General features: G+C 45.6%; 1 protein-coding gene and 3 long non-coding RNA genes across 51 annotated transcripts in view; 1 reads left to right on the forward strand and 3 right to left on the reverse strand.

Annotated features, from left to right (window-relative positions):
• LOC132451362 (NACHT, LRR and PYD domains-containing protein 3-like) overlaps nt 1-25,749 on the reverse strand; it is a 172,615-nt gene that overhangs the window by 62,855 nt on the left and 84,011 nt on the right. For 24 of the 47 annotated variants that reach the window (XM_060043759.1, XM_060043753.1, XM_060043770.1 and 21 more), the window contains 5 exons: nt 7,647-7,763; nt 6,495-6,611; nt 6,097-6,213; nt 5,647-5,710; nt 5,266-5,494 (listed from right to left, as the gene is read on the reverse strand). In XM_060043759.1, the coding sequence (XP_059899742.1) occupies nt 5,266-5,494; nt 5,647-5,710; nt 6,097-6,213; nt 6,495-6,611; nt 7,647-7,763 (644 nt within the window). The other 23 variants (XM_060043768.1, XM_060043774.1, XM_060043769.1 and 20 more) reach the window with 12 other exon arrangements.
• Nucleotides 1-25,749, forward strand: part of LOC132451514 (uncharacterized) — a 145,303-nt gene that overhangs the window by 59,073 nt on the left and 60,481 nt on the right. The gene's annotated exons all lie outside the window — the stretch shown is intronic.
• Nucleotides 11,132-13,786, reverse strand: LOC132451485 (uncharacterized). Its single transcript, XR_009524095.1, has 2 exons — nt 13,680-13,786; nt 11,132-13,623 (listed from the first exon to the last, which is right to left on the reverse strand). It is a non-coding gene; the product is annotated as an uncharacterized LOC132451485 (long non-coding RNA).
• On the reverse strand, nt 17,264-18,283 carry LOC132451478 (uncharacterized). 2 transcript variants are annotated; one of them, XR_009524087.1, is made up of 2 exons: nt 18,060-18,283; nt 17,264-17,847 (listed from the first exon to the last, which is right to left on the reverse strand). It is a non-coding gene; the product is annotated as an uncharacterized LOC132451478 (long non-coding RNA). The 2 variants fall into 2 exon arrangements; XR_009524088.1 differs by having other exon boundaries at nt 17,264-17,801; nt 18,060-18,080.

A 25,749-nucleotide genomic window follows, 5' to 3' on the forward strand; every position in this document is an offset into this window, starting at 1 on the left:
AACAACCATACATACTGGATCAAACCATTTAACCTGATACCCCACAACAACCCTACATACTGGATCAAACCATTTAACCTGATACCCCACAACAACCCTACATACTGGATCAAACCATTTAACCTGATACCCCACAACAACCCTACATACTGGATCAAACCATTTAACCTGATACCCCACAACAACCCTACATACTGGATCAAACCATTTAACCTGATACCCCACAACAACCCTACATACTGGATCAAACCATTTAACCTGATACCCTACAACAACCCTACATACTGGATCAAACCATTTAACCTGATACCCCACAACAACCCTACATACTGGATCAAACCATTTAACCTGATACCCCACAACAACCCTACATACTGGATCAAACCATTTAACCTGATACCCTACAACAACCCTACATACTGGATCAAACCATTTAACCTGATACCCCACCATTACCCTACATACTGGATCAAACCATTTAACCTGATACCCCACAACAACCCTACATACTGGATCAAACCATTTAACCTGATACCCCACAACAACCCTACATACTGGATCAAACCATTTAACCTGATACCCCACAACAACCCTACATACTGGATCAAACCATTTAACCTGATACCCCACAACAACCCTACATACTGGATCAAACCATTTAACCTGATACCCCACAACAACCCTACATACTGGATCAAACCATTTAACCTGATACCCCACAACAACCCTACATACTGGATCAAACCATTTAACCTGATACCCCACAACAACCCTACATACTGGATCAAACCATTTAATCTGATACCCCACAACAACCCTACATACTGGATCAAACCATTTAACCTGATACCCCACAACAACCCTACATACTGGATCAAACCATTTAACCTGATACCCCACAACAACCCTACATACTGGATCAAACCATTTAACCTGATACCCCACAACAACCCTACATACTGGATCAAACCATTTAACCTGATACCCCACAACAACCCTACATACTGGATCAAACCATTTAACCTGATACCCCACAACAACCCTACATACTGGATCAAACCATTTAACCTGATACCCCACAACAACCCTACATACTGGATCGAACCATTTAACCTGATACCCCACAACAACCCTACATACTGGATCGAACCATTTAACCTGATACCCCACAACAACCCTACATACTGGATCAAACCATTTAACCTGATACCCCACAACAACCCTACATACTGGATCAAACCATTTAACCTGATACCCTACAACAACCCTACATACTGGATCAAACCATTTAACCTGATACCCTACAACAACCCTACATACTGGATCAAACCATTTAACCTGATACCCCACAACAACCCTACATACTGGATCAAACCATTTAACCTGATACCCCACAACAACCCTACATACTGGATCAAACCATTTAACCTGATACCCCACAACAACCCTACATACTGGATCAAACCATTTAACCTGATACCCCACAACAACCCTACATACTGGATCAAACCATTTAAGCTGATACCCCACAACAACCCTACATACTGGATCAAACCATTTAACCTGATACCCTACAACAACCCCACATACTGGATCAAACCATTTAACCTGATACCCCACAACAACCCTACATACTGGATCAAACCATTTAACCTGATACCCCATAACAACCCTACATACTGGATCAAACCATTTAACCTGATACCCCACAACAACCCTACATACTGGATCAAACCATTTAACCTGATACCCCACAACAACCCTACATACTGGATCAAACCATTTAACCTGATACCCCACAACAACCCTACATACTGGATCAAACCATTTAACCTGATACCCCACAACAACCCTACATACTGGATCAAACCATTTAACCTGATACCCCACAACAACCCTACATACTGGATCAAACCATTTAACCTGATACCCCACAACAACCCTACATACTGGATCAAACCATTTAACCTGATACCCCACAACAACCCTACATACTGGATCAAACCATTTAACCTGATACCCCACAACAACCCTACATACTGGATCAAACCATTTGACCTGATACCCCACAACAACCCTACATACTGGATCAAACCATTTAACCTGATACCCCACAACAACCCTACATACTGGATCAAACCATTTAACCTGATACCCCACAACAACCCTACATACTGGATCAAACCATTTAACCTGATACCCCACAACAACCCTACATACTGGATCAAACCATTTAACCTGATACCCCACAACAACCCTACATACTGGATCAAACCATTTAACCTGATACCCCACAACAACCCTACATACTGGATCAAACCATTTAACCTGATACCCCACAACAACCCTACATACTGGATCAAACCATTTAACCTGATACCCCACAACAACCCTACATACTGGATCAAACCATTTAACCTGATACCCCACAACAACCCTACATACTGGATCAAACCATTTAACCTGATACCCTACAACAACCCTACATACTGGATCAAACCATTTAACCTGATACCCCACAACAACCCTACATACTGGATCAAACCATTTAACCTGATACCCCACAACAACCCTACATACTGGATCAAACCATTTAACCTGATACCCCACAACAACCCTACATACTGGATCAAACCATTTAACCTGATACCCCACAACAACCCTACATACTGGATCAAACCATTTAACCTGATACCCCACAACAACCCTACATACTGGATCAAACCATTTAACCTGATACCCCACAACAACCCTACATACTGGATCAAACCATTTAACCTGATACCCTACAACAACCCTACATACTGGATCAAACCATTTAACCTGATACCCCACAACAACCCTACATACTGGATCAAACCATTTAACCTGATACCCCACAACAACCCTACATACTGGATCAAACCATTTAACCTGATACCCCACAACAACCCTACATACTGGATCAAACCATTTAACCTGATACCCCACAACAACCCTACATACTGGATCAAACCATTTAACCTGATACCCCACAACAACCCTACATACTGGATCAAACCATTTAACCTGATACCCCACAACAACCCTACATACTGGATCAAACCATTTAACCTGATACCCCACAACAACCCTACATACTGGATCAAACCATTTAACCTGATACCCCACAACAACCCTACATACTGGATCAAACCATTTAACCTGATACCCTACAACAACCCTACATACTGGATCAAACCATTTAACCTGATACCCTACAACAACCCTACATACTGGATCAAACCATTTAACCTGATACCCCACAACAACCCTACATACTGGATCAAACCATTTAACCTGATACCCTACAACAACCCTACATACTGGATCAAACCATTTAACCTGATACCCCACAACAACCCTACATACTGGATCAAACCATTTAACCTGATACCCCACAACAACCCTACATACTGGATCAAACCATTTAACCTGAGACCCCACAACAACCCTACATACTGGATCAAACCATTTAACCTGATACCCCACAACAACCCTACATACTGGATCAAACCATTTAACCTGATACCCCACAACAACCCTACATACTGGATCAAACCATTTAACCTGATACCCTACAACAACCCTACATACTGGATCAAACCATTTAACCTGATACCCCACAACAACCCTACATACTGGATCAAACCATTTAACCTGATACCCCACAACAACCCTACATACTGGATCAAACCATTTAACCTGATACCCCACAACAACCCTACATACTGGATCAAACCATTTAACCTGATACCCCACAACAACCCTACATACTGGATCAAACCATTTAACCTGATACCCTACAACAACCCTACATACTGGATCAAACCATTTAACCTGATACCCTACAACAACCCTACATACTGGATCAAACCATTTAACCTGATACCCCACAACAACCCTACATACTGGATCAAACCATTTAACCTGATACCCCACAACAACCCTACATACTGGATCAAACCATTTAACCTGATACCCCACAACAACCCTACATACTGGATCAAACCATTTAACCTGATACCCCACAACAACCCTACATACTGGATCAAACCATTTAACCTGATACCCCACAACAACCCTACATACTGGATCAAACCATTTAACCTGATACCCCACAACAACCCTACATACTGGATCAAACCATTTAACCTGATACCCCACAACAACCCTACATACTGGATCAAACCATTTAACCTGATACCCCACAACAACCCTACATACTGGATCAAACCATTTAACCTGATACCCCACAACAACCCTACATACTGGATCAAACCATTTAACCTGATACCCCACAACAACCCTACATACTGGATCAAACCATTTAACCTGATACCCCACAACAACCCTACATACTGGATCAAACCATTTAACCTGATACCCCACAACAACCCTACATACTGGATCAAACCATTTAACCTGATACCCCACAACAACCCTACATACTGGATCAAACCATTTAACCTGATACCCCACAACAACCCTACATACTGGATCAAACCATTTAACCTGATACCCCACAACAACCCTACATACTGGATCAAACCATTTAACCTGATACCCCACAACAACCCTACATACTGGATCAAACCATTTAACCTGATACCCCACAACAACCCTACATACTGGATCAAACCATTTAACCTGATACCCCACAACAACCCTACATACTGGATCAAACCATTTAACCTGATACCCCACAACAACCCTACATACTGGATCAAACCATTTAACCTGATACCCAACAACAACCCTACATACTGGATCAAACCATTTAACCTGATACCCCACAACAACCCTACATACTGGATCAAACCATTTAACCTGATACCCCACAACAACCCTACATACTGGATCAAACCATTTAACCTGATACCCCACAACAACCCTACATACTGGATCAAACCATTTAACCTGATACCCCACAACAACCCTACATACTGGATCAAACCATTTAACCTGATACCCCACAACAACCCTACATACTGGATCAAACCATTTAACCTGATACCCCACAACAACCCTACATACTGGATCAAACCATTTAACCTGATACCCCACAACAACCCTACATACTGGATCAAACCATTTAACCCCAAAGAGGAAAGATTGACTCCACATTAAACTTTGAAATGTACGAGTCTCACATTATGTCAATTAGCCTGAACAGAACTAATATAATCTCCCACTGTTCTTCAAAATGTGTATTTATTCTGTCTTTTCAAGATAAGAGTCTCTTACCGCCCCCCAGTGTGTCGGCCAGTTCCTCCTGGTTCATCAACATCAGGCAGAGCTTTGTGATGTCCACCACTCCCTCTATGGCGCGCCTCCTCTGCTCCTCCTTCTTACCATCCACCTCCTCCCCCTCCACTCTCTGACCCTCTGAGCATTGTGGGTAATCTGAGAAGAGATCCCTCCAGAGCTTCTTCAGCTCCATGTCTAGAAAAGTGTGTGCGTTCTCCTCAGCCCTCTGGAACAGAACAAACATCAAGGAGAACTTTACTCTGAACTCACTGAGGACAGCAGAAGCATCTTTCCTGGATTCACGTCCCGCTGGACAAGAGACGCTTTCTAATGTTCATGGAGAGCTGAAGTCAAACGTCTTGGTGGACATTTACACACCTTGATCAGCTCTGTTTGATGCTGCTGTAGAGACTGAGCACTGGTAACCTTTGACCTCTTCTGTCTTTGGGGAACACACACACACACACACACACACACACACACACACACACACACACACACACACACACACACACACACACACACACACACACACACACACACACACACACACACACACACACACACACACACACACACACAATTATATTTCGCCAGACTTGTAGCCATCAATATCAGTAGAGTCTGATGACAACCAACTGGTCTGTTTTCAACGTCTCTTTGAACCTCTACCTCTCCTCTCTGGAGGGGCGTCCATCTTTAAACTCCCCTGATAAAGTATATCCATAGAGCGGTCACTCTTCATTCTCTTGACTCTTCCAAAACAAGAACTAGGATTTATGGACGGTGATAGATGCTGTATCTTTATGATCTCTGATTAATCCTCACCTCTTCTCAATAAACTGATTTCCATCTTTAAAGGTAACAGGATGATCCATAGACCAGCCACTCTTCATAGAGACACAGCTGGGTCCAGGGGAGTCTGCTCTCTGCTGTTGCTCTGGGCTTCAACACACACACACACACACACACACACACACACACACACACACACACACACACACACACACACACACACACACACACACACACACACACACACACACACACACACACACACACACACACACACACTTTAATTTTTCCTCACTTAGAAACATCAGTACCAGTAAAGTCTGCTAACAAGAGTCAGCTCACTCCTGCTGGACTCTTCAAGAAAAACAAGAAACAGGATTTATGGATGTTTGATAGAAGCTGTATCTTTATGATCTCTGATGAATCCTCACCTCTTCTCAATAGACTGATTTCCATCTTTAAAGGTAACAGGAGGATCCATAGAGTGGTCACTCTTCATGGAGACACAGCTGGGTCCAGGGGAGTCTGCTCTCTGCTGCTGGACTCTTCTAGAAAACAAGAAACAGGACTTCTGTCAGTTTGATAGAAGCTGTACCTTTATAATCTCTAGGGCTGTCAAGTTCTGGTCGGTTGGTTAACTGGTTAATCGATATGCACTTGTTGGACCAAATTCCCTTTGGTCGGACTATGGCTGGTGTTCCTTTAATAAGAACAAAGAGCTTCTTCATCCATTATTTTAGGGCCGGGAGGGACAAATGCAGTCTGATGTGTTTTATATTTCAGTGACGGCCTATATTGTGTTAGAAATAACATTAATTATGAATAAAAATAAGGTTGAAGGCTCCGTAGCTTCTGTTTTAATAATCATATGGTTTAATAAACTATAGGACTTATAAGACCAGAGGTCAAACCCCCGGGTTCCTCAACGTTGAACAGGTCCATAAGGAAGACCGCTAGTCCTAACTTACTCAACCTTTACTCCGCTACTAACTCATTGATTCCAACCAAGTCATCGATCTGGGAGCATTTGGTTAAAAAGGACGACAAAAAAGCATGCAAAGTGTAGAGTAAGTCTGTGGGCAGATCAGCTAAAATGGTGGCATGAGTACTTTTTTCTTAATACGTCTGTGATTCTTCAACCCCCTTCGTGTTTAACGCTCGCCAGGCTTTGAGTGGGAACACATCAGAATTGGCTTCTTGTCACGAATCCCAGCAGCATCCAGTGGGCCCCGTTATATTACACACAGATAAAAGCTAGAATCAATTCTTCGGTGGTGTCGTCTATAAACGACGCTGCCCGACGCTCCGTGGCTCGTCCGCTGTCTGCTTCATATTGAAGCTCTGCCCTAACCGAGTGGACTCAGACCGAGAGGGTCTGAAACCCACTGCCCTTCTCCAAACAGCCCTTATGTGATGTTGAGGCTAGCAGGTAGAGTACAACGCACTGTGGTAGATTATGTTGATCCAGAGATAACGTACGCATTGTTTTATAATCATCTTTTCACCATCGACCAATCGATTGGTCAGAGAGTTGGTTGAATTTAAGACTACGGCCCAAATCATCATCTCTAATCAATGCTTACCTCTTCTCAATAGACTGATTTCCATCTTTAAAGTTAAAAGGATGATCCATAGAGCGGCCACTCTTCATGGAGACACAGCTGGGTCCAGGGGAGTCTGCTCTCTCCTGCTTCTCTGGGCTTCAACACACACACACACACACACACACACACACACACACACACACACACACACACACACACACACACACACACACACACACACACACACACACACACACACACACACACACACACACACACACACACACACGCAGCTTTTACTCAGACTAATGATGGAGTCATGATGTATCACTGCTGAGCTCTGAGATGGACAACAGTCACAGACAGAGAGATCCTCTTCTTACCTCATAGCTTTGCTCTGGCGGCCATGTTCCCCAGACAGAGTGGTCTTAGAGGTAGGACCCCCCTCCTCTCTCTCCTCATCCATAGCAGACTGGAGACCTGGACACAAACACAACTCATCCATCACTTCATTTGCCTTTTGAACTTTAGAGGTTTATTGAGAGAAGATCATTGTGTCTGCGTCACACTAAAGCATTATGGATGTCATAGAGACCATTAATATGAACCCCACAACATAACCACACCGCCCTCACTACAGTACAGATGTGTACAGCAGATGACAGATGAATAATTAAACACCTTGGAGACTGTAACTGTGCTTAAACTACAACACAAAAAAGATATACAATAGACTTAAAAGAAATGCATTGCAATTAAAAGAAAAGAAAGTTACTTTAATTTGTGTCTAGTACAGTATTATATTTTTATATGTTAGGCTATACATTGAGATGGCAGTGTGTGAAATACCCGTCAATATTCGGGATGCCCTCATCCCCAGATTGTTGCGCAACACCAATCTAAATGTTCTCAATATGCAGTAGGCCTAGGCCATAACATTACAATATTTCATGGATGCAAGCCAAGAAAATCAGTCTATATCTATAGCCTACATGACAACACACACACACACACACACACACACACACACACACACACACACACACACACACACACACACACACACACACACACACACACACACACACACACACACACACACACACACACACACACACATACACACACACACACACACACACACACACACACACACGCACACAACCAGCCCCCAACACACCCCCCCTACCTCCACTCTCCCCCGTCACCAAGACATCCTTTAAAACGATACCAGCAGTTCAGCACCAAGCAGTCACCACCAACACCCCCCATCAGGGACGGTCAGACAGGGGAACCAATGAGCAGAGTCCATTAAACCTGCTTGGCCCCCCCCCATCAGGGACGGTCAGACAGGGGAACCAATGAGCAGAGTCCATTAAACCTGCTTGGCCCCCCCCCCCCCCCCATCAGGGACGGTCAGACAGGGGAACCAATGAGCAGAGTCCATTAAACCTGCTTGCCCCCCCCCCCCCCCACCAGGGACGGTCAGACAGGGGAACCAATGAGCAGAGTCCATTAAACCTGCTTGCCCCCCCCCCCCCCCATCAGGGACGGTTAGACAGGGGAACCAATGAGCAGAGTCCATTAAACCTGCTTGCCCCCCCCCCCCCCCCCCCCCATACCTTCCACTGGCTGAAGCAGAACCTTATTCTACCACAGCCCCCCCCCACACTTTAACCCCCTCCTCCAACAGGCTCCCCCTTTGAGGGGGGGGGGGGGGGGCGTGGCTGTGAGGTGGGCCCCCCGGTACAGACCCCGGGTCCGGCCCACCCCCCTCCCTCAGACACACACACTGCTCACTACTGCCCCCCCTGTCCTCTCCTCACCCTCCTAGACCCCCTACCCCCCTCAACACCCCCAGCCCCCCCCTCCATAGCCCCCCACCCGCCCCTCGCCCCCCACCCCAGGCCCACTGCCTCTCGGGCCCCCCCCCCCCCTACTGCTCCAGACCCCCGCTCTTCCTCTCCCCCCCCCTCCCATACTCCTCCTCCCCCTCCCCGACCTAGAGCTGTTAAACACCACCCCCCCCCCCCCTCACCAATCCCCCCAGGAGGAGCCCCCCCCCTGGTCTGCCCCCCGGAGCCCCCCGAGGTAGGAGTCGCCATGCCAACACCCTGGTGCTGCCAATCAAGGCCAGGCCCTCCCATTGGCCCACAACGATTCAATTCAATGTTATTTGTACAGCCCTTAATCACCATTACAGTCTCAAAGGGCTTAACAGGCCAAATATTTGTGACACCCCCCTTTACCCAAGCCCCCACACGGGCAAGAAAAAACTCCCTTGAAATCAGCAAGGAAGAAATCTTGAGAAGAAACGCGTCGTAGGGGATCCCTTCTTCCAGGGATGGTCAGGAGTGCAATGGGTGCCACAATTGACACACAGGTAAATACATGCACATCATATTAAAATGGTGATGGGGTTCTGGCCGGTTATCCATGAGGAGAGTCCAGGCATCTAATTTGTTTTTGTCAATCATCAGATCAGCACGGGTGGTTAGCGTTAGTGATTGGTGATTGGCCCATTCCTGATTACACGCAATATATAGCGCAGAGAATTACGGACAGAGGGGGCTTGACTCTATCCGCGCCCGTGGATGCCCCATCGTTCTGACGTCTCTCCACTCCCTCCGCTCTCATGGACGTCGTATGTTTGGATCGCCAACGCTCTTCACTTCCTCCCTCGTGATGCCCTATCGTTCAGACGTCTCTCCACTTCCTCCCTCGTGATGCCCTATCGTTCAGACGTCTCTCCACTCCCTCCCTCGTGATGCCCTATCGTTCAGACGTCTCTCCACTCCCTCCGCTCTCGTGGACGCCTTGTTTTTGTATCGTTTGGACTCTCTTCACGTCCTCCCTTGTGATGCCCTATCGTTTGGACGCTCTCCGACGCTCCGTGGTCGCGATGGACATTGTGTTTAGGGAAGAGGGGGAAAATGGTGTAACTTTGTGAATAATAACATCTTGATGCTGAAGTTGAAGATAAATATTCGAAACTCATCCATGACTCTCTGTCTGCCTTTGCTGCCATTTTGACACGTAACAGGGCTGTCCGCTCTGCCCTCCTCCGGTACCCAGACCCCGACAGGCCCCCCAGCCACCCGGTGGAGTCACTGACCACCAACCTGCAGGAAGGACTTCGTTTATAACAACAAACATTACCTCCAGACGCACGGGACGGCGACGGGCAACAAGTCCCCCCCAGCTATGAGAACGTCTACATGGCGTGGTTCCTACGTTCTGCTCTGCAGTCCTGCCCGTTGCTGCCACAGGTGAACTGTCGGTTCCTGAACGACATCTTCGGGCTCTGGCCACATCGCTTATGTCACTTTCTGCAATTCATACACCTATTCAATGCACATCACCCTGGTGAGTGATAAGATCAGGGCCGCTGCTGGCCGTTTCGGTGCCCTACGCGAGCGCGGGGGGGGGGGAGCCCCTTTTTATATTTTAGGTAAAAACATCTAATTTGCCGAAATTGAGTGATAGGTTATACAATTAAGAACAAACAACGGTGGGCCTCTTCATAACTAATTTACATATTTTTTTAATTAAATAATATATATATATATATATTTTTTTTTTTACAAGCCTTCATTTTTGGTCCCCCTCAGGGACTTGGTGCCCTACGCACTCTGCATACTCTGCTTATAGGGAGCGGCGGGCCTGGATAAGATCAAGTTCACTGGGCGGATATCCTACCAACTGCTCTCTGTGCTGGTTAAACCGCTCTGAAGGCAGGACCATACATGGACTTCCTCATGTGGTATGACATCACAACCAGATCGGTGTTGCAGTCCCACAGAGAACAAGACCCAGTAAGAGAAGACTTTTAAACACCTTCACAAAGCAAGATGGCCGTCTTCCTGTCTAAATAATGTTATCATAATACTGCACTACAAATATAAAAGCTGTACATTCTGTCCTAAGTACCTTTAAAGTCACAAAAGGACACAAGTCGACAAAAGAAGAAAAAGTCATTATTAACGTCAACCTGATACTTGACTCCAGGCTGGAAGGTTCAGGGTTCGATCCCCAATGCCCACAGTCTAACATCCATCATTCTACAGAGCAGGAATCTTAAAAATGTTCAACCTACTGATAAGACTCAAAGTTATTCATATTTATGATCTATCATAGATAAGAGTGGACTACAGTATCGTAGTCTTCTTCCTACAGTGATAAAGTGAGCCACACCAAACCATCCGACTCATAACAAGGAAATGGTGAACCAACCAGTTGGACCAGTTCCCCTCCCAGTTCAGACTCCTCCCAGACTAACCTCTCATAGGCGGCTGATCCATGACCTCACTCAGTCATGAATAGTAATCACTGTTTTAAATATGAAGAATGGACAGAGAGCTCTGAGCTCTGTACACTCTGAGTACAGAGCTCAGAGCTCACAGAGTACTCAGAGTGGACAGAATACTCTTAGTGGACAGAGTACTCAGAGCGGACAGAGTACTCAGAGTGGACAGAGTACTCAGAGTGCACAGAGTACTCAGAGTTCACACACACACGCACAAAAGAAAAAAGGTCACAAACGGTCTACTCTTCTGCAGTCTGTGATTCATTCAACTCCAGCGGTAGTAAAGTGGATCATTCTGCTCGGTCCGTTTTGAAACCCTCGAAAAGGTGCACTGCAGCACCACCTGCTGGTGAGAGGATGTCAGTGGGATTGGCTGAGCTGAAGAACACGAGCCAGTCGTCACCAGTGACTTCTGTGTCGAGGCGGTCGCAGCAGGGTTAATTCACCTTGAAGGTCATGTCCCTCTCATACGAGTGATGCTCTCAGATATAGAGTAGGCCTTCACTACTGCAGAATGATGCAGGCCCACAGAGAACAAGACCCAGTACAAGATGACGTTTAAACACCTTCACTAACCAAGATGGCCGTCTTCCTGTCAAAATAATGTAATCATAATACCGCACTACAAATATAACAACTATCCTCAGTACCTTTAAAGTCACCACAGGACCTGTGATTAAGAACCAATACTGAATCAGACGAAGCAGTCATTATTAACCTCAACCTGTCGCTTAACTCAAGGCTGGAAGTTTCTGGGTTCGATCCCCAAAGCCCACAGTCTAACACGTAGCATTCTACAGAGCAGGAATCTTCTAAATTATTCAATAGAAATGTTGACAAATCGCAATGCATCCATACATTGACTAACGTTTTTAACCATGTGGTTTTACAGGAAACTAACTATCAACCTATTGATAGGACTCAAAGTTATTCATATTGATGATCTATCATGGATCAGAGTGGACTACAGTACCTTAGTCGTCTTCCTGCTGTGATGAAGTGAGCCACACCAAACCGTCTGACTCATACCAAGGAAATTATTTCCAACCAGTTGGACCACTTCCCCTCCCAGTTCATACTCCTCCCAGACACGGCTTTTATATGAGCTGTGTATTCCGCTCACAGGAGGGCATTGTCTCTGTTAACTTTGGACCAGAGGCAGGGTGGTCTCTCCAAGACGCAGATTCATAGACCCTCTCATTCTCAAGGAGGGCAGGACTATATATGGACTTCCTCGTGTGGTATGACATCACAACCAGATCTGTGATGCAGGCCCACAGAGTACAAGACCCAGTACAAGATGACTTTTAAACGTCTTCAATAACCAAGATTCCTGTCTAAATAATGTAATCATAAAACCGGACTGCAAATATAACAACAGTTCATTCTGTCCAAAATACCTTTGAGTCGCCCAAGGACGCAAGAAGGCACAAGAAGAAAAAGTCATTATTAACGTCAACATGACACCTGACTGCAGGCTGGAAGGTTCTGGGTTCGATCCCCAATGCCCACAGTCTAACACGTAGCATCTTGTAGAGCAGGAATCTTAAAAATGATCATCCTACTGATAGGATTCAAAGTTATTCATATTCATGATCTATCACAGATAAGAGTGGACTACAGTATCTTAGTCTTCTTCCTGGTGGACCAGTTCCCCTCCCAGTTCAAACTCCCCCCAGACTAACCTCGAATAGGCGGCTGATCCATGACCTCACACAGTGATAAATAATAATCAGCTTATTGGAGCATGGACAAAGATCCATGACCTCACTCAGTGATAAATTATGATCAGCTTATTGGAGCATGGACAGGGAGCTCTGAGCTCTGTCCACTCAGAGTACTCAGAGTAGACAGAGTACACACACACACACACACAGACGATTTAAGAAGTGAAGTTTGTTCGAACCATGGACACCGTGGGCGGTGAGTCTCTCATATCTCTGGAATCTCCCAACACCATTACAGGTCTTACTTCACTGGTCGCCATTTTATGTTTTGGCAGTTTAGGCGTTATGACGCTGGTGACGGTGTTGTCTCTTCACCCTGCTCCACCTAGGGAACACAACACAACACTATTATAACCTCACTTTAGTACACAACACAACGATGATCTCACTTTAGTACACAACACAATGATAACCTCACTTTAGTACACAACGATGATCTCACTTTAGTACACAACACAACGATGATCTCACTTTAGTACACAACACAACAATGATCTCACTTTAGTACACAACACAACGATGATCTCACTTTAGTACACAACACAATGATAACCTCACTTTAGTACACAACACAATTATGATCTCACTTTAGTACACTATACAATCTCAACGATGATCTCACTTTAGTACACAACACAACGATGATCTCACTTTAGTACACAACACAACGATGATCTCACTTTAGTACACTCTTGACTTCAGGAGACAAGTTGGAGGCCGTGTTGTGGCAGTTGGTTCAGTTTGTACAGTTGGTGTTGTGGTGCTCCTGGTCTCTGGCGGGAACCCAAGCTGCAGCTACCGGGGCATTCCACAGCCAACACAACCATGTGACCCAGGCAGCCAATCAGATCGCCAAGGCAGCCTGTCTCGAAACCAGTCAGATCAGTCCTGGGCAAGCAGCCATCTTGGTTCTACACGCGAGCTGGGTGTGGAACCGAATGAGGATTTATACATTCTATTATTTGATCTGCAGAAAGATTATATCTCTGTTTTCCTGATGTTAAACGAGACATATGATGGTGCAACAAGTAAACAAAGGATTTGACTTCCAGAAAACATGTTTTTGAAGGAGTCTGCTGGAAATAGCTTTTAGGAAAAAAGAATCCTCCTACTGCTATGCCCATCTGTTTCAGGCCCTTCAGAATGCACTGTTTCTGATGTTTGTAGCTTTAATGCAAATTTGCTGCTGGCCATTGACCAATGAGCTGTCCGATTGAACCACATGGAGGAGGGATTGTTGCCGTTTTCGGACTCCTCGAGCTCTATATAATATAATATAATAATAATATTATACATGGGTATTTATATAATATTATATCTAATATCAAGGCCAAAAGCTATGTGCACCTCGGATGATATGAATCATAAAGACTTCGTCTGACGTCTCTGGTACTTCCACAACAAGTAAAGACTCGTAGTGGGGGATATCTCGGCCATGGTTGAGAAGAATTGGGGGAAAGGAACTTTGGCCTTGACTCTCTGAAGTCCAAGAACCGCGACATGGAGGACAAAGGGATTGTCAGCTCACACACACATACACACACCAACACACACACACACACACTCACTTAAAGGGGTAGTTCGGAATTTTGGACATAGGGCCTGATTCCCAAGTGAGCATTGGTATTCTATATCACTGGAGACAGTTTAACACATTTCATTCAGTCCTTCTAGTTGCAGAGTTCGCTCGTGCTAGGCTAGCGCACGTCAACGGGCAATGCTAGCCTGCTATTAAAAACAGTCTTACCCACTCCACAGTACACCCGAGGTAAATCAATTATAACGACAGACTATAAATCGAAATGTCTGTTTATAGAATAATGTTAGAAATAAAACCAACCTTGCATTACATTGCATTTTGAGGGAATTGCGGGGTCTCAGCAGCAGTGTTTATATTCCTGTACGTAGGCTACGGCAGCGGCGGACTGATACCTAGGTTACCTGCCGCTGTCATTGCTACAAACGCAGAGTACAGTGAACGAAGGAATTCTATAAGCGTATTCAATCAACAAGATGCGCCCACGTTTGGAGGAGTTAGCGATGCATCTGCTTTTGAAGACGATTATGAGGAATTTGTTGTATCCAACGAACCGTACATGTACGAGCCGGTGTTTTGATGTCCAAGCCAGCAGCAACAAGCCACAGTTGAGTCCTTTCTGGATCTCGCACTGGAAATTGGTGGAAACTTTGTGGTGCCCATCTGTACCGTTTATTTCTAAAATTTCTAAAAGCTGTTGCCTAGTCGCTTCTGTCCCACGCTTCTCTGTTTACGTTCTTCTGTCGTGATTCGGTTACAAACCTAACCAGCGCATAGTAGAATTCCGCTTCTGCTGAGAAAGTAGTCCCTCGATGATTCATGCGATGCAAGGTTAGTTTTATTTCTAACATTATTCTATCAACACAGACATTTAAATCTATAGTCTGGCGTTATAATTGATTTACCTCGGGTGTACTGTGGAGTGGGTAAGACTGTTTTTAATAGCAGGCTAGCATTGCCCGTTGCCGTGCGCTAGCCTAGCACGAGCGAACTCTGCAACTAGAAGGACTGAATGAAATGTGTTGAAAACTGTCTCCAGTGATATAGAATACCAATGCTCACTTGGGAATCAGGCCCTATGTCCAAAATTCCGAACTACCCCTTTAAGGTGGTAAACAGGTAAGGTTTTTAAACTGTTTCTCTTGCAAGAAGCACTATCTAGACTAGGCTACTTATAAGCATTTGTGAATATTTTTACTTTTATTGAATTTATTTTACCCAAAAAATAAATTCAGGGCTAATTAAATAAAATCCGGGGCTTTAGCAACGAATAAAACAGCATAGTGAAGCCCCTGGGTTCTGGGTCTGTGTTTAGGATGTCTGTGTTTAGGGTCTGGGTTCAGGGTCTGCGTTCAGGGCCTTATCAACATGTAAACATGTGCCTGCTGTCCTCTGAGCTGCAGGAAACGCACCATGTTACGGGTGGTTAAAATTTAGCTCAGACCTTGTTCACTCACTACATTCATGATCCACAATAGCTGACCTCAGATCTGGTGAAATGGGCTTTTATTTCTTTCGATTAATACGTTTCTACCAATCCTGTTGCTGGAGGCAGAATTATTTAAAGACTAACTAGACCAGCACATGAACTTTTTAAAATGTAAATACACACACATTCCTGTATAATTAATTGAAGTGTATGACAGCTCCCTCTGCTGGACAGTTTGTTCTCAACCTTTTTTGAGAAAACACCCCCCTGACCTTACCCTGATCCTCTGGCTCATGCAGGACCGAACCACGCTGTATTATTTCAGGTAGCCTATTTTTTCACCCAAAAAAAGAATAAAGTTTAAAATCCCCCCCAAAAAATGGAATCACGTTCCCAGCGCCCCCCAAGGTTGTGCGAACACCGCCCCCGTTGAGAAACTATATAGTACATCGATGTGAGATCAGGACGGTGGTTTGAACGTGTTGTAGTAGCAGAGAATTACCTGCGGGGGCAGTATATACATGGTTAAATGCATGAATAGGCTTGAATTTAGTAGGAATATGGATGTTTGTATTTTTGCAAAATGGATTATGTGAACATTGCTGAATGACATCCATCATGTATATTAAATTAATGAAACGCACTAAACATGCAGAAGTCAATGTAGGATTTTAATATACAGTATGAACAAAAACACTTGACAGAAGTTGAATACATACTTTTGTAAAGGAAAGCAGAGGAAAACATTGTCCCAAATTAATAATTTCAAAATGTCACCACCATTCACAAAAGCAAATGAAGGGGTTTGTGTAAAACCATCTTCCCTGACCAGCTCTGTCCCTGACTCTAAACCCTGACTCTCAACCCTAACGCTAAACCCTCTGAGGGCAGGAAGACGCTCCTTCAGTGTAAAGGTTCAAGAAGACACTCCTTCAGAGTAAAGGTTCGAACCACGGAGAAGGAAGAAGAAGGTAAGGAGTAGAGATTAGTGAAGTAGTGAGGTTAGTGACAGACGTGAGGGAAAGGCGTGTGAAAGCACACGGGTACATGTGGGGTCAAGAAGATCACTCCCACTGGAGGTCATTGATCCATCAGGATCAGACCGCTGAGTTCAGCAGGTCTTCTGGAAGACGAGGCTAAGATGAACTGAGGAGACAGGACCAGCAGGATTAGGTGGGGTTCAGCTCAGGTGAGTCTGACCCTGACCAAACAGGATCAGGTGAGGTTCAGCTCTGGTGTGTCTGCCCGGAGCAAACAAGGACATGGATCAATATTCGAAATATGCAACATCATCTGAACCAAAGATAAGTCATTAAGGAGCAGGCAGGCTTTAGGGCGCCTTGCTCAAGGACGCATCACTGTACCCTGAGGACTTGAACCCGGCACCAAAGGTCTGAGAGCTGAACCCCCAACTCCCTACCTGGTCCACCAGGTCCAGATAATGCAAACTTACGAGGAATCCTTGATGGTAGAGCCCAGGTCGTCCTCAGGATTTGGCTTCCAGATGTATGGCTTCTCCAGGGCCGGCGATCGGCAAAGGCGAGCTAGGCGACCGCCTAGGGCGACAAATGCGTTGAGGGCGCCCTCTGGTGGCGCCCTTAATCAGTCAATTAAAATATACGACGTGAACGGAGAAGGGAGGGGGCGCGGGAGCAATTGCCAGGGCGGCCCGAAACCGTCACCGTCAACCGTCTGGTAACAAACATGTAGTTTGTCTTATTTTCAAGCCCTCTATTTCCACTTTTATGTTAATAATAACATACAATCCAAGTTGGTAGAGTGATGGTCATCCTCCAGATTCACGGCTCCCCTACCAGCTCGCCTCCGCTCCAGAAACACGTGGTAGTTTAACACATGTCAAAGTAACAGCTGTATTTTGACAAATTCAAGTTAACCATGTTAAGTAAATACAAACTTATTTAAACATATTTAAACACTTGAATTAGACAACGTCTACAGATTGACCCATTCAGCAATTCATCCACTACGGTCGTAGCAGCACTCGTAACAATAATGGCTCATATGACTCCTACATAACCCCGGTATGAATTAACTCAAATCACAGCTTGGCACAGATTTAAAGTCTTAAGATGATCAAAACCAGACCTTAACTACTGAGGATTTTAGTGTTTCAGATGAGATTGGTGATGGTTACCCTCTGGTCCGGTGCTGCAGGCCCCTGGTCTCCAGCCTCAGTCTCCGGTCCTTCCTGGCACCACAAGCCGGTCCCCAGCCTCTCAGCCTCGCCTTTCAGCTACAGCAGTAGGTTTACATCAGCATTTGCCCAACAATAAACTTATTTGACCCCGAAACCGATTTACACGATTCATTTAACTATTATTTTATAACTCAAGGCTAGAAAAGACTGGAGAGATCAGACATGAGCATCCCGTTTTGGGAATGAAGACAGAGCAGTCCACAAGTTTAAAGAAGTGGTTCAGCCCATGCATTGAAACTGACTCACACACCAGAGCACTGACCTGTTCTGGAGGACTTCTGACAGGAGGTGGAGGTCTGGCTCTGGGTGAGGAGGTGGAGGTCTGGCTCTGGGTGAGGAGGTGGAGGTCTGGCTCTGGGCGAGGAGGTGGCGGTCTGGCTCTGGGCGAGGAGGTGGAGGTCTGGCTCTGGGCGAGGAGGTGGAGGTCTGGCTCTGGGCGAGGAGGTGGAGGTCTGGCTCTGGGCGAGGAGGTGGAGGTCTGGCTCTGGGTGAGGAGGTGGAGGTCTGGCTCTGGGTGAGGAGGTGGAGGTCTGGCTCTGGGTGAGGAGGTGGAGGTCTGGCTCTGGGTGAGGAGGTGAAGGTCTGGCTCTGGGTGAGGAGGTGGAGGTCTGGCTCTGGGTGAGGAGGTGGAGGTCTGGCTCTGGGTGAGGAGGTGGAGGTCTGGCTCTGGGTGAGGAGGTGGAGGTCTGGCTCTGGGTGAGGAGGTGGAGGTCTGGCTCTGGGTGAGGAGGCAGACACCTTGGGACAAACTACATGTTACCTTTTTGTACAGTTCTAGAGTTTCTTCTACTGTAACATGTGGGAAAGACGGCCATTATTTTAGCTTTGTTTTTATCCAGTTGGTAACGAAGCACCAAAGTTGTTGTTTAACGTCATTCCATTGGGTAGGGTTTTACTTCCGTGGCAATTATTGACACCAGATATTTAGAACATACGAAAGCTGAAGTAACAAAGAACACTAAGCAGTATCGATATTAAATCAAATATACTCAGCCATATTCAGGTGCAGGGTTCCGTCGAAGAAATGCCAAATTGTCATCCACCTTGAAATGATCTTCAGCCTTCACTGATGATCAGAAATGGGCCCGCAAGTAGAACGCTGTTTTGAACGCAGCGAGAGTCCCGTCAACGTGGTTAAAGTCGGCGCAGCAGTCGGAAATTATCAACTTATTGTACGATGTACGCGTCAGTGTGTATTTAATATCAAACTTAAGTAGTTTAAGATAAGAGGCAACAATTCCTAATGGAAACCGACTGAAAAATAGTTTCTGTTGGCAACGGCTCGAAGATACGCAAATACAATCCAGAACGTTCCGCCAGATACCCTCAGGGGATTCACGTCCAACTAACGGCCACGTGGGTTCTTATGGTTGTCAAGACGACAACGTTCTATGCTAACCATTGAGACTTAATCACAGAACCTTCCACGGCGGGAAGCACAAACCGTCCGACTGGAATCCGAACATTCCGGCCGGAACCAACCAAAGAAAAAACAGAACCAGCGCCTCACCTTGAGCTGAACGGAGGAAGATCCTGAAGTCCAGCGATGGTCTTCATTGAAACAAAGCCAACAGACTTACCTTGATGTGATCTGTTTGTTGCTGTTGGTCATTACTGCTATTCAGTGTAACTTTACATTATTATGCACCCAGTGTGTACAAGTTATATCACTCAAAACCGTACGAAGAACCGAACTACCATGTACGTTCCACAACAACTTTAAACCTCAATTCTTTGCTTAAAATCAATGAAATAATTCAATACAAAACCGTGTCTACATTATAAAATTAAAAACAACATTTATCGATATTCAGGGTACAAACCATACAGATCAAATCTAAACAGCGAGCTCACAGAGAGCCGACCAAAACCAAGCAATGTCACCCTGACCGCCTCATTACCAACAGCAAATCATGCCAGCCAAACAACACATGTACAGCTCCAGTGAGAAGTGCGAAATTTGAGCGAAAGGACTGCCCATAATAAAATTAAGCCCAATTCCTGAACTATCCAACCATCTTCATGGTTTAAAGACTTAAATTGCAATTGTGTTCGAATTACCTTTGTCTGCTCCCTCTTTACTTATAAAACTCTACATCTCTATCGCTATAGTGTTGCATCCTACTCATGAAGGTGTGCTCTGAGTGAGCAGAGATGCGTGCTGGGATACAGTGCTGTCTGAAGTCTTCAGTTCTATAGACACGCCCCTCAGGAGAAACCAAGTGTTTGAGAATCTGTCGTGACATCAGTTACATGAGCTGAAATATCCTTCAAGATGGCGCCAGGATTCTCAGAGAAGAAAGGCCAAGAGGAAGATGTGAGGGTTCTTCCTCTCAGCCAGTGCAACACAACAACGGTCCTCATCAGAGTACCATGGAACACTTTGAAACGTTCTCCTCTAGACACATTGTAGCCCCAGTGAAGGTTTCCTTGCCTCCTCAGCTGAAGAGCACAACTTCAGCTTGAAGAGCGCACTAGTTGGAGTTCCCAGATTGGTTCTGATTTAAGGGAACCGATCGTTCAGCTCGTCCTGTACAGCAAATATAGTTCAGCCTGAGAAGACGTGCAAAAGTCGCTGATCTGAACACGCCGCTTGCATCCTTTTACACTTGATTTGGATACTCTCCTTCCTGCCCAGTGTGTAGGATATCGCTCCGGAGCGTCGCTCAGGGCTCTTCATGTCTCCTGGAGGCCTCAATTAAACGTGTGGCCGTCCAGCAGGTATGACTTAGTTGACCATTCCAATACACCAAGCCAATCACACAGACCCCCGTAAGAAAATTATCAATGTCAAAGCAAGCAGGACGCAGGACGCAGGACCCACACGTAGAACCCCGTGCCTGGTGTGAGTGGGACACACACACACACAAAAATCTTCCATCTCATGTCAAACCCACACACACCACTGAGCCATAAAAGACCAAAAATTCATGCAGGGTAAAAACCTCATGCCAAATAACATTCCATCATCCACCCCCAGCTCTTCTGTCAGGGCACCCAGAACAGAACCACCAATATCTATCAGAGACGTAAATTATGCACAACATTCTTCAGTGGCGTCCCACATTGGTGATGGATTATGCTTGGTGTCTCCATTCACGCTCTTTCAACATCTCTGAAGTCATGCGTTTGTAGTCCAGTGGTTTAGTTATTGAGGGGCCTTCACAGATGCAAACGGTGCAGCTTTAGTCAGCCTGATGACAGGAAAGACGTCATCTGTTCAGAAGACCACCCAGTGGAGGGGGGTGGCTCTTGAGGAGCAGGATCCATCTTGGAATGGCCCCAAATGAGACCTTCTCTGGAAACAGTTTACTTATTATTGTCCCCAAACTTGGGCACTGTCCCAAGGTTCAACTTCTACCATTTCCATTAAATCAGATAAATGAATGCCAATACAAATTCAGGGCTTTTGGGATCATCCAACTTTTAAATAATGTTTAAGATAAATAAGTTATAGTAATTATTTGACTTTCATTATTCAAGAGTGATTACTTCTTACTTTGAGAAGTTTGAATGTATAGTCTCTAAAATGTTACTTTCAGGTAAAATCATTATTTAATTTCAAATGAGAGTTAAACCACCACAATCCCTGAGGGGTGTTCCACGAACGGAGGTTTAACAAACACTGAGTTAACGCTGAACTCTAGGTTGATTGACCCTGTGCCGACCAACCCAGAGTTTTCGGTTCCACAGCAGCGGTTATGCATTAGTTCAATCAACTCGGGGTTGGTTAACACAGGGTTGTGCGCGTCCACGCCAAACTTAAAAAGACGTGATGTATGGATCATGGAAACCCTGATCGATATGGCGAAACGGGACGCTTATTTCAATGAAATGGAACTCCAGGTTCTCCTGGAGAGCTATGACGAGGAGAAGGACATTATCACAAGAAAAGGGAACGCTAAAACCTCTGGAACCCGGAGAACCAAAGCCTGGCAGCGGATCGCTGACCGCGTAAATGCGTTAGTTACACGTCAAAAGCATGATCCTTAATATTTGAGCCATGAATATATAAATATCCCAGTTAAGCATTCTTAAAGATCCTACCACATAACCCCTTTCTTCTAAAACAATATGTACTCCGATTGCTTCCAAGCGGTCAGAGGATCAAGTATAAAAATGAAGTATAAAAAACATACAAACTGGTAAGCTTTTCCCACCATCGTATTGGTATAAATTTAAATAAGCCATTTTTTTAAGCCAATCGTGAAAAGGCCGACAGTCGGCAGACTGGATCTGGCCCTCAAATTGTCTTGACCCCGGTGGAGGAGCTGTTAATAAAACATAAATTCAGGGCGCCCTGGCATGGAGGGGGTAGCCTACCTGGAGGTACCTACCACCTCAGAGAGTCATGGGCCATACCCCACACTGGTTGAATGTAGGTTTTTGTGTTTTCTTGTATTTTAGATTTTTTTTGCCTTCGAAGTAACACATGCAAACCGTGTGCTTGCCACAGCGCATACTAGGCCTATTCCAAATGTTTCTTTTTTTGGTAACTGGGTAGAAAACCTAAAAGTGACAATTCATCAACTTCACAGATCAAGATGGATCAGTGCTTGTAATGAAGCCGCCGGCTACGATCGAACATTCTCCAGTGGATGCAAGTCCGTTAGGACTATTTTATACTTTATGTTGTAAATGCCTCTCGGCATAGTACTCAGACAATATTGCTCTTGTATGATAGGAGGCCGATACAAATCTTGGATGGGTCATCTGAAAGGACTGAGATGTGCTCAGCATCTCCAGCATTATAGCCTAGATAAAACTACCATTTGAAAAAAACGGAGGGCTACGCAAATAGTCTGGAGTGAACTGAGGCCAGGTCCTCGATTGGTAGTGTTGGCTATGCAAGGCTATTTAAATATATGAAAGATTTGCGCGAGAATCTATATCTCTCCACTCCAGCAAAAAGTCATCCAATATGCCAAGATGTCGAGCCGTGGTCTTATCAATCGCTCCCGGTGGATTGCACGTATAATTTGCGCTCTGATATCAGCAGTTCTCTCATCAAAAGGGCATGCCATTGTGAACACATGAAATCTGCGGTGAACGCCGGTTGAAATACCCAAAACCGGGTTATGTTTCAAACTTAACCTGCGCAAAACCTGGTCCGACCAGGTTTGATTCAGAGCATATGTTGCTATAGCAACTAACATACCGTGATCCTTTTGGAACGGAAAACCTAGGGTTACAGCAAACCCTGGGTTAACTTACCCGGTTATGTGATAAAACCGGCTTTGTGGAACACCCCACTGATTTCCTTCACACATTATCAGTGATGTATATCCAACATACAAGTCAATGCAGTTGTGCTTTGCTACACATTTCTACTCACATCAGGTCCAGATGAGATGCTCCTCTTTACTTCAAAAAGTCTTTAACCTGTGAAACAGGAAGAGATGACAAATAAGTCACAACAGAGCTCAACAGAACATTACACACACGTTCTAGTTTCTGAGAACACAACAACATACCGTGTTTGGGAGACGATAAACTGCCAAACAGTGGAGGACACAAACGTATTGTCCGTGTCCCTCTTATGTGAAATGCACCAGATGCAACCAATGAACCAATTAAGAAAACTCAACCCAGGTTCGACCTCCTCAGGTCGCCTTGGTAATAGTGAAAGTCTGTTTAAGCTCTGTGTTTGATCTTAAATGACATCCCTCATTTTGATTAAAATGACAAGTCTGATTTGACAGATTTAAATTCATACTTCAAAACAAAGAAAGTCTTCATTCAACTCACCTTACTGTGTGTGTGTGTGTGTGTGTGTGTGTGTGTGTGTGTGTGTGTGTGTGTGTGTGTGTGTGTGTGTGTGTGTGTGTGTGTGTGTGTGTGTGTGTGTGTGTGTGTGTGTGTTACTACTGTTTGATGTCAAGTTGGTGAAAATCAAGTCACGTGTGATCTTGCGTCCATGTGTATGTAGTGAGCGGATTTGGACAGCAGAGGGCGATGTTTCCACACGAGAACATCTGCTCTCTGTGCGCTCTGCGAGATACCGTCTCCATAGCAACCATAACTTGACAGCATCCTGAACGGCCCTGTGAGGAGTGAGAAGGAAGCTTTCATCAAAGAGACCAGAGAGACTCATTCACTGGTTAGCTGGAGTCATCGCCCACCACCACACACGTTAACACACACAGACACACACACACACACCATACAGACATACACCAATACACCATATAGATTCACACCATATGCAGGCACACACCACAGATACACATACATAGACCAGGTCCAGGACCAGGACCAGGTGGACCAGGACCAGGACCCGGTGGACCAGGACCAAGACCCAGTGGACAAGGACCAGGACCAGGACCCGGTGGACCAGGACCCGGTGGACCTGGACCAGGACCAGGACCAGGACCCGGTGGACCAGGACCAGGACCCGGTAGACCAGGACCAGCACCCGGTGGACCAGGACCATGACCAGGACCAGGTGGACCAGGACCAGGACCAGGTGGACCAGGACCAGGACCCAGTGGACCAGGACCAAGACCCAGTGGACAAGGACCAGGACCAGGACCCGGTGGACAAGGACCAGGACCAGGACCCGGTGGACCAGGACCCGGTGGACCAGGACCCGGTGGACCAGGACCAGGACCAGGAGAGTCCACTCCCATCTCCCCACATCATAATAAGTGCAGTACTTATAACCGCTGTATGTCCGTATGAAAACAGTCAGAATCTCAACAATAACAATGTCCATACTGTCAGCCTGATAACATATAACCTACACCATCCATGTGTTCACTTCCCACCTTCCTCTTTCTTTGTGTATTAAAGCCGGCCTAAGAGCTAAGTGTCCCCACACCTGGAAGGACGTCTGACCTCAGGGCCCCTGGAGGTCCCCGGTGCCCCGCCGTGCGGCGGTGTATGCGGGGGTGCGGGCCCCACGGCTCGGCCGGGGGCCCTCTGG

The sequence above is a fragment of the Gadus macrocephalus genome, chromosome 22 (genome assembly GCF_031168955.1).
Source record: "Gadus macrocephalus chromosome 22, ASM3116895v1".
Classification (NCBI taxonomy): domain Eukaryota; kingdom Metazoa; phylum Chordata; class Actinopteri; order Gadiformes; family Gadidae; genus Gadus; species Gadus macrocephalus.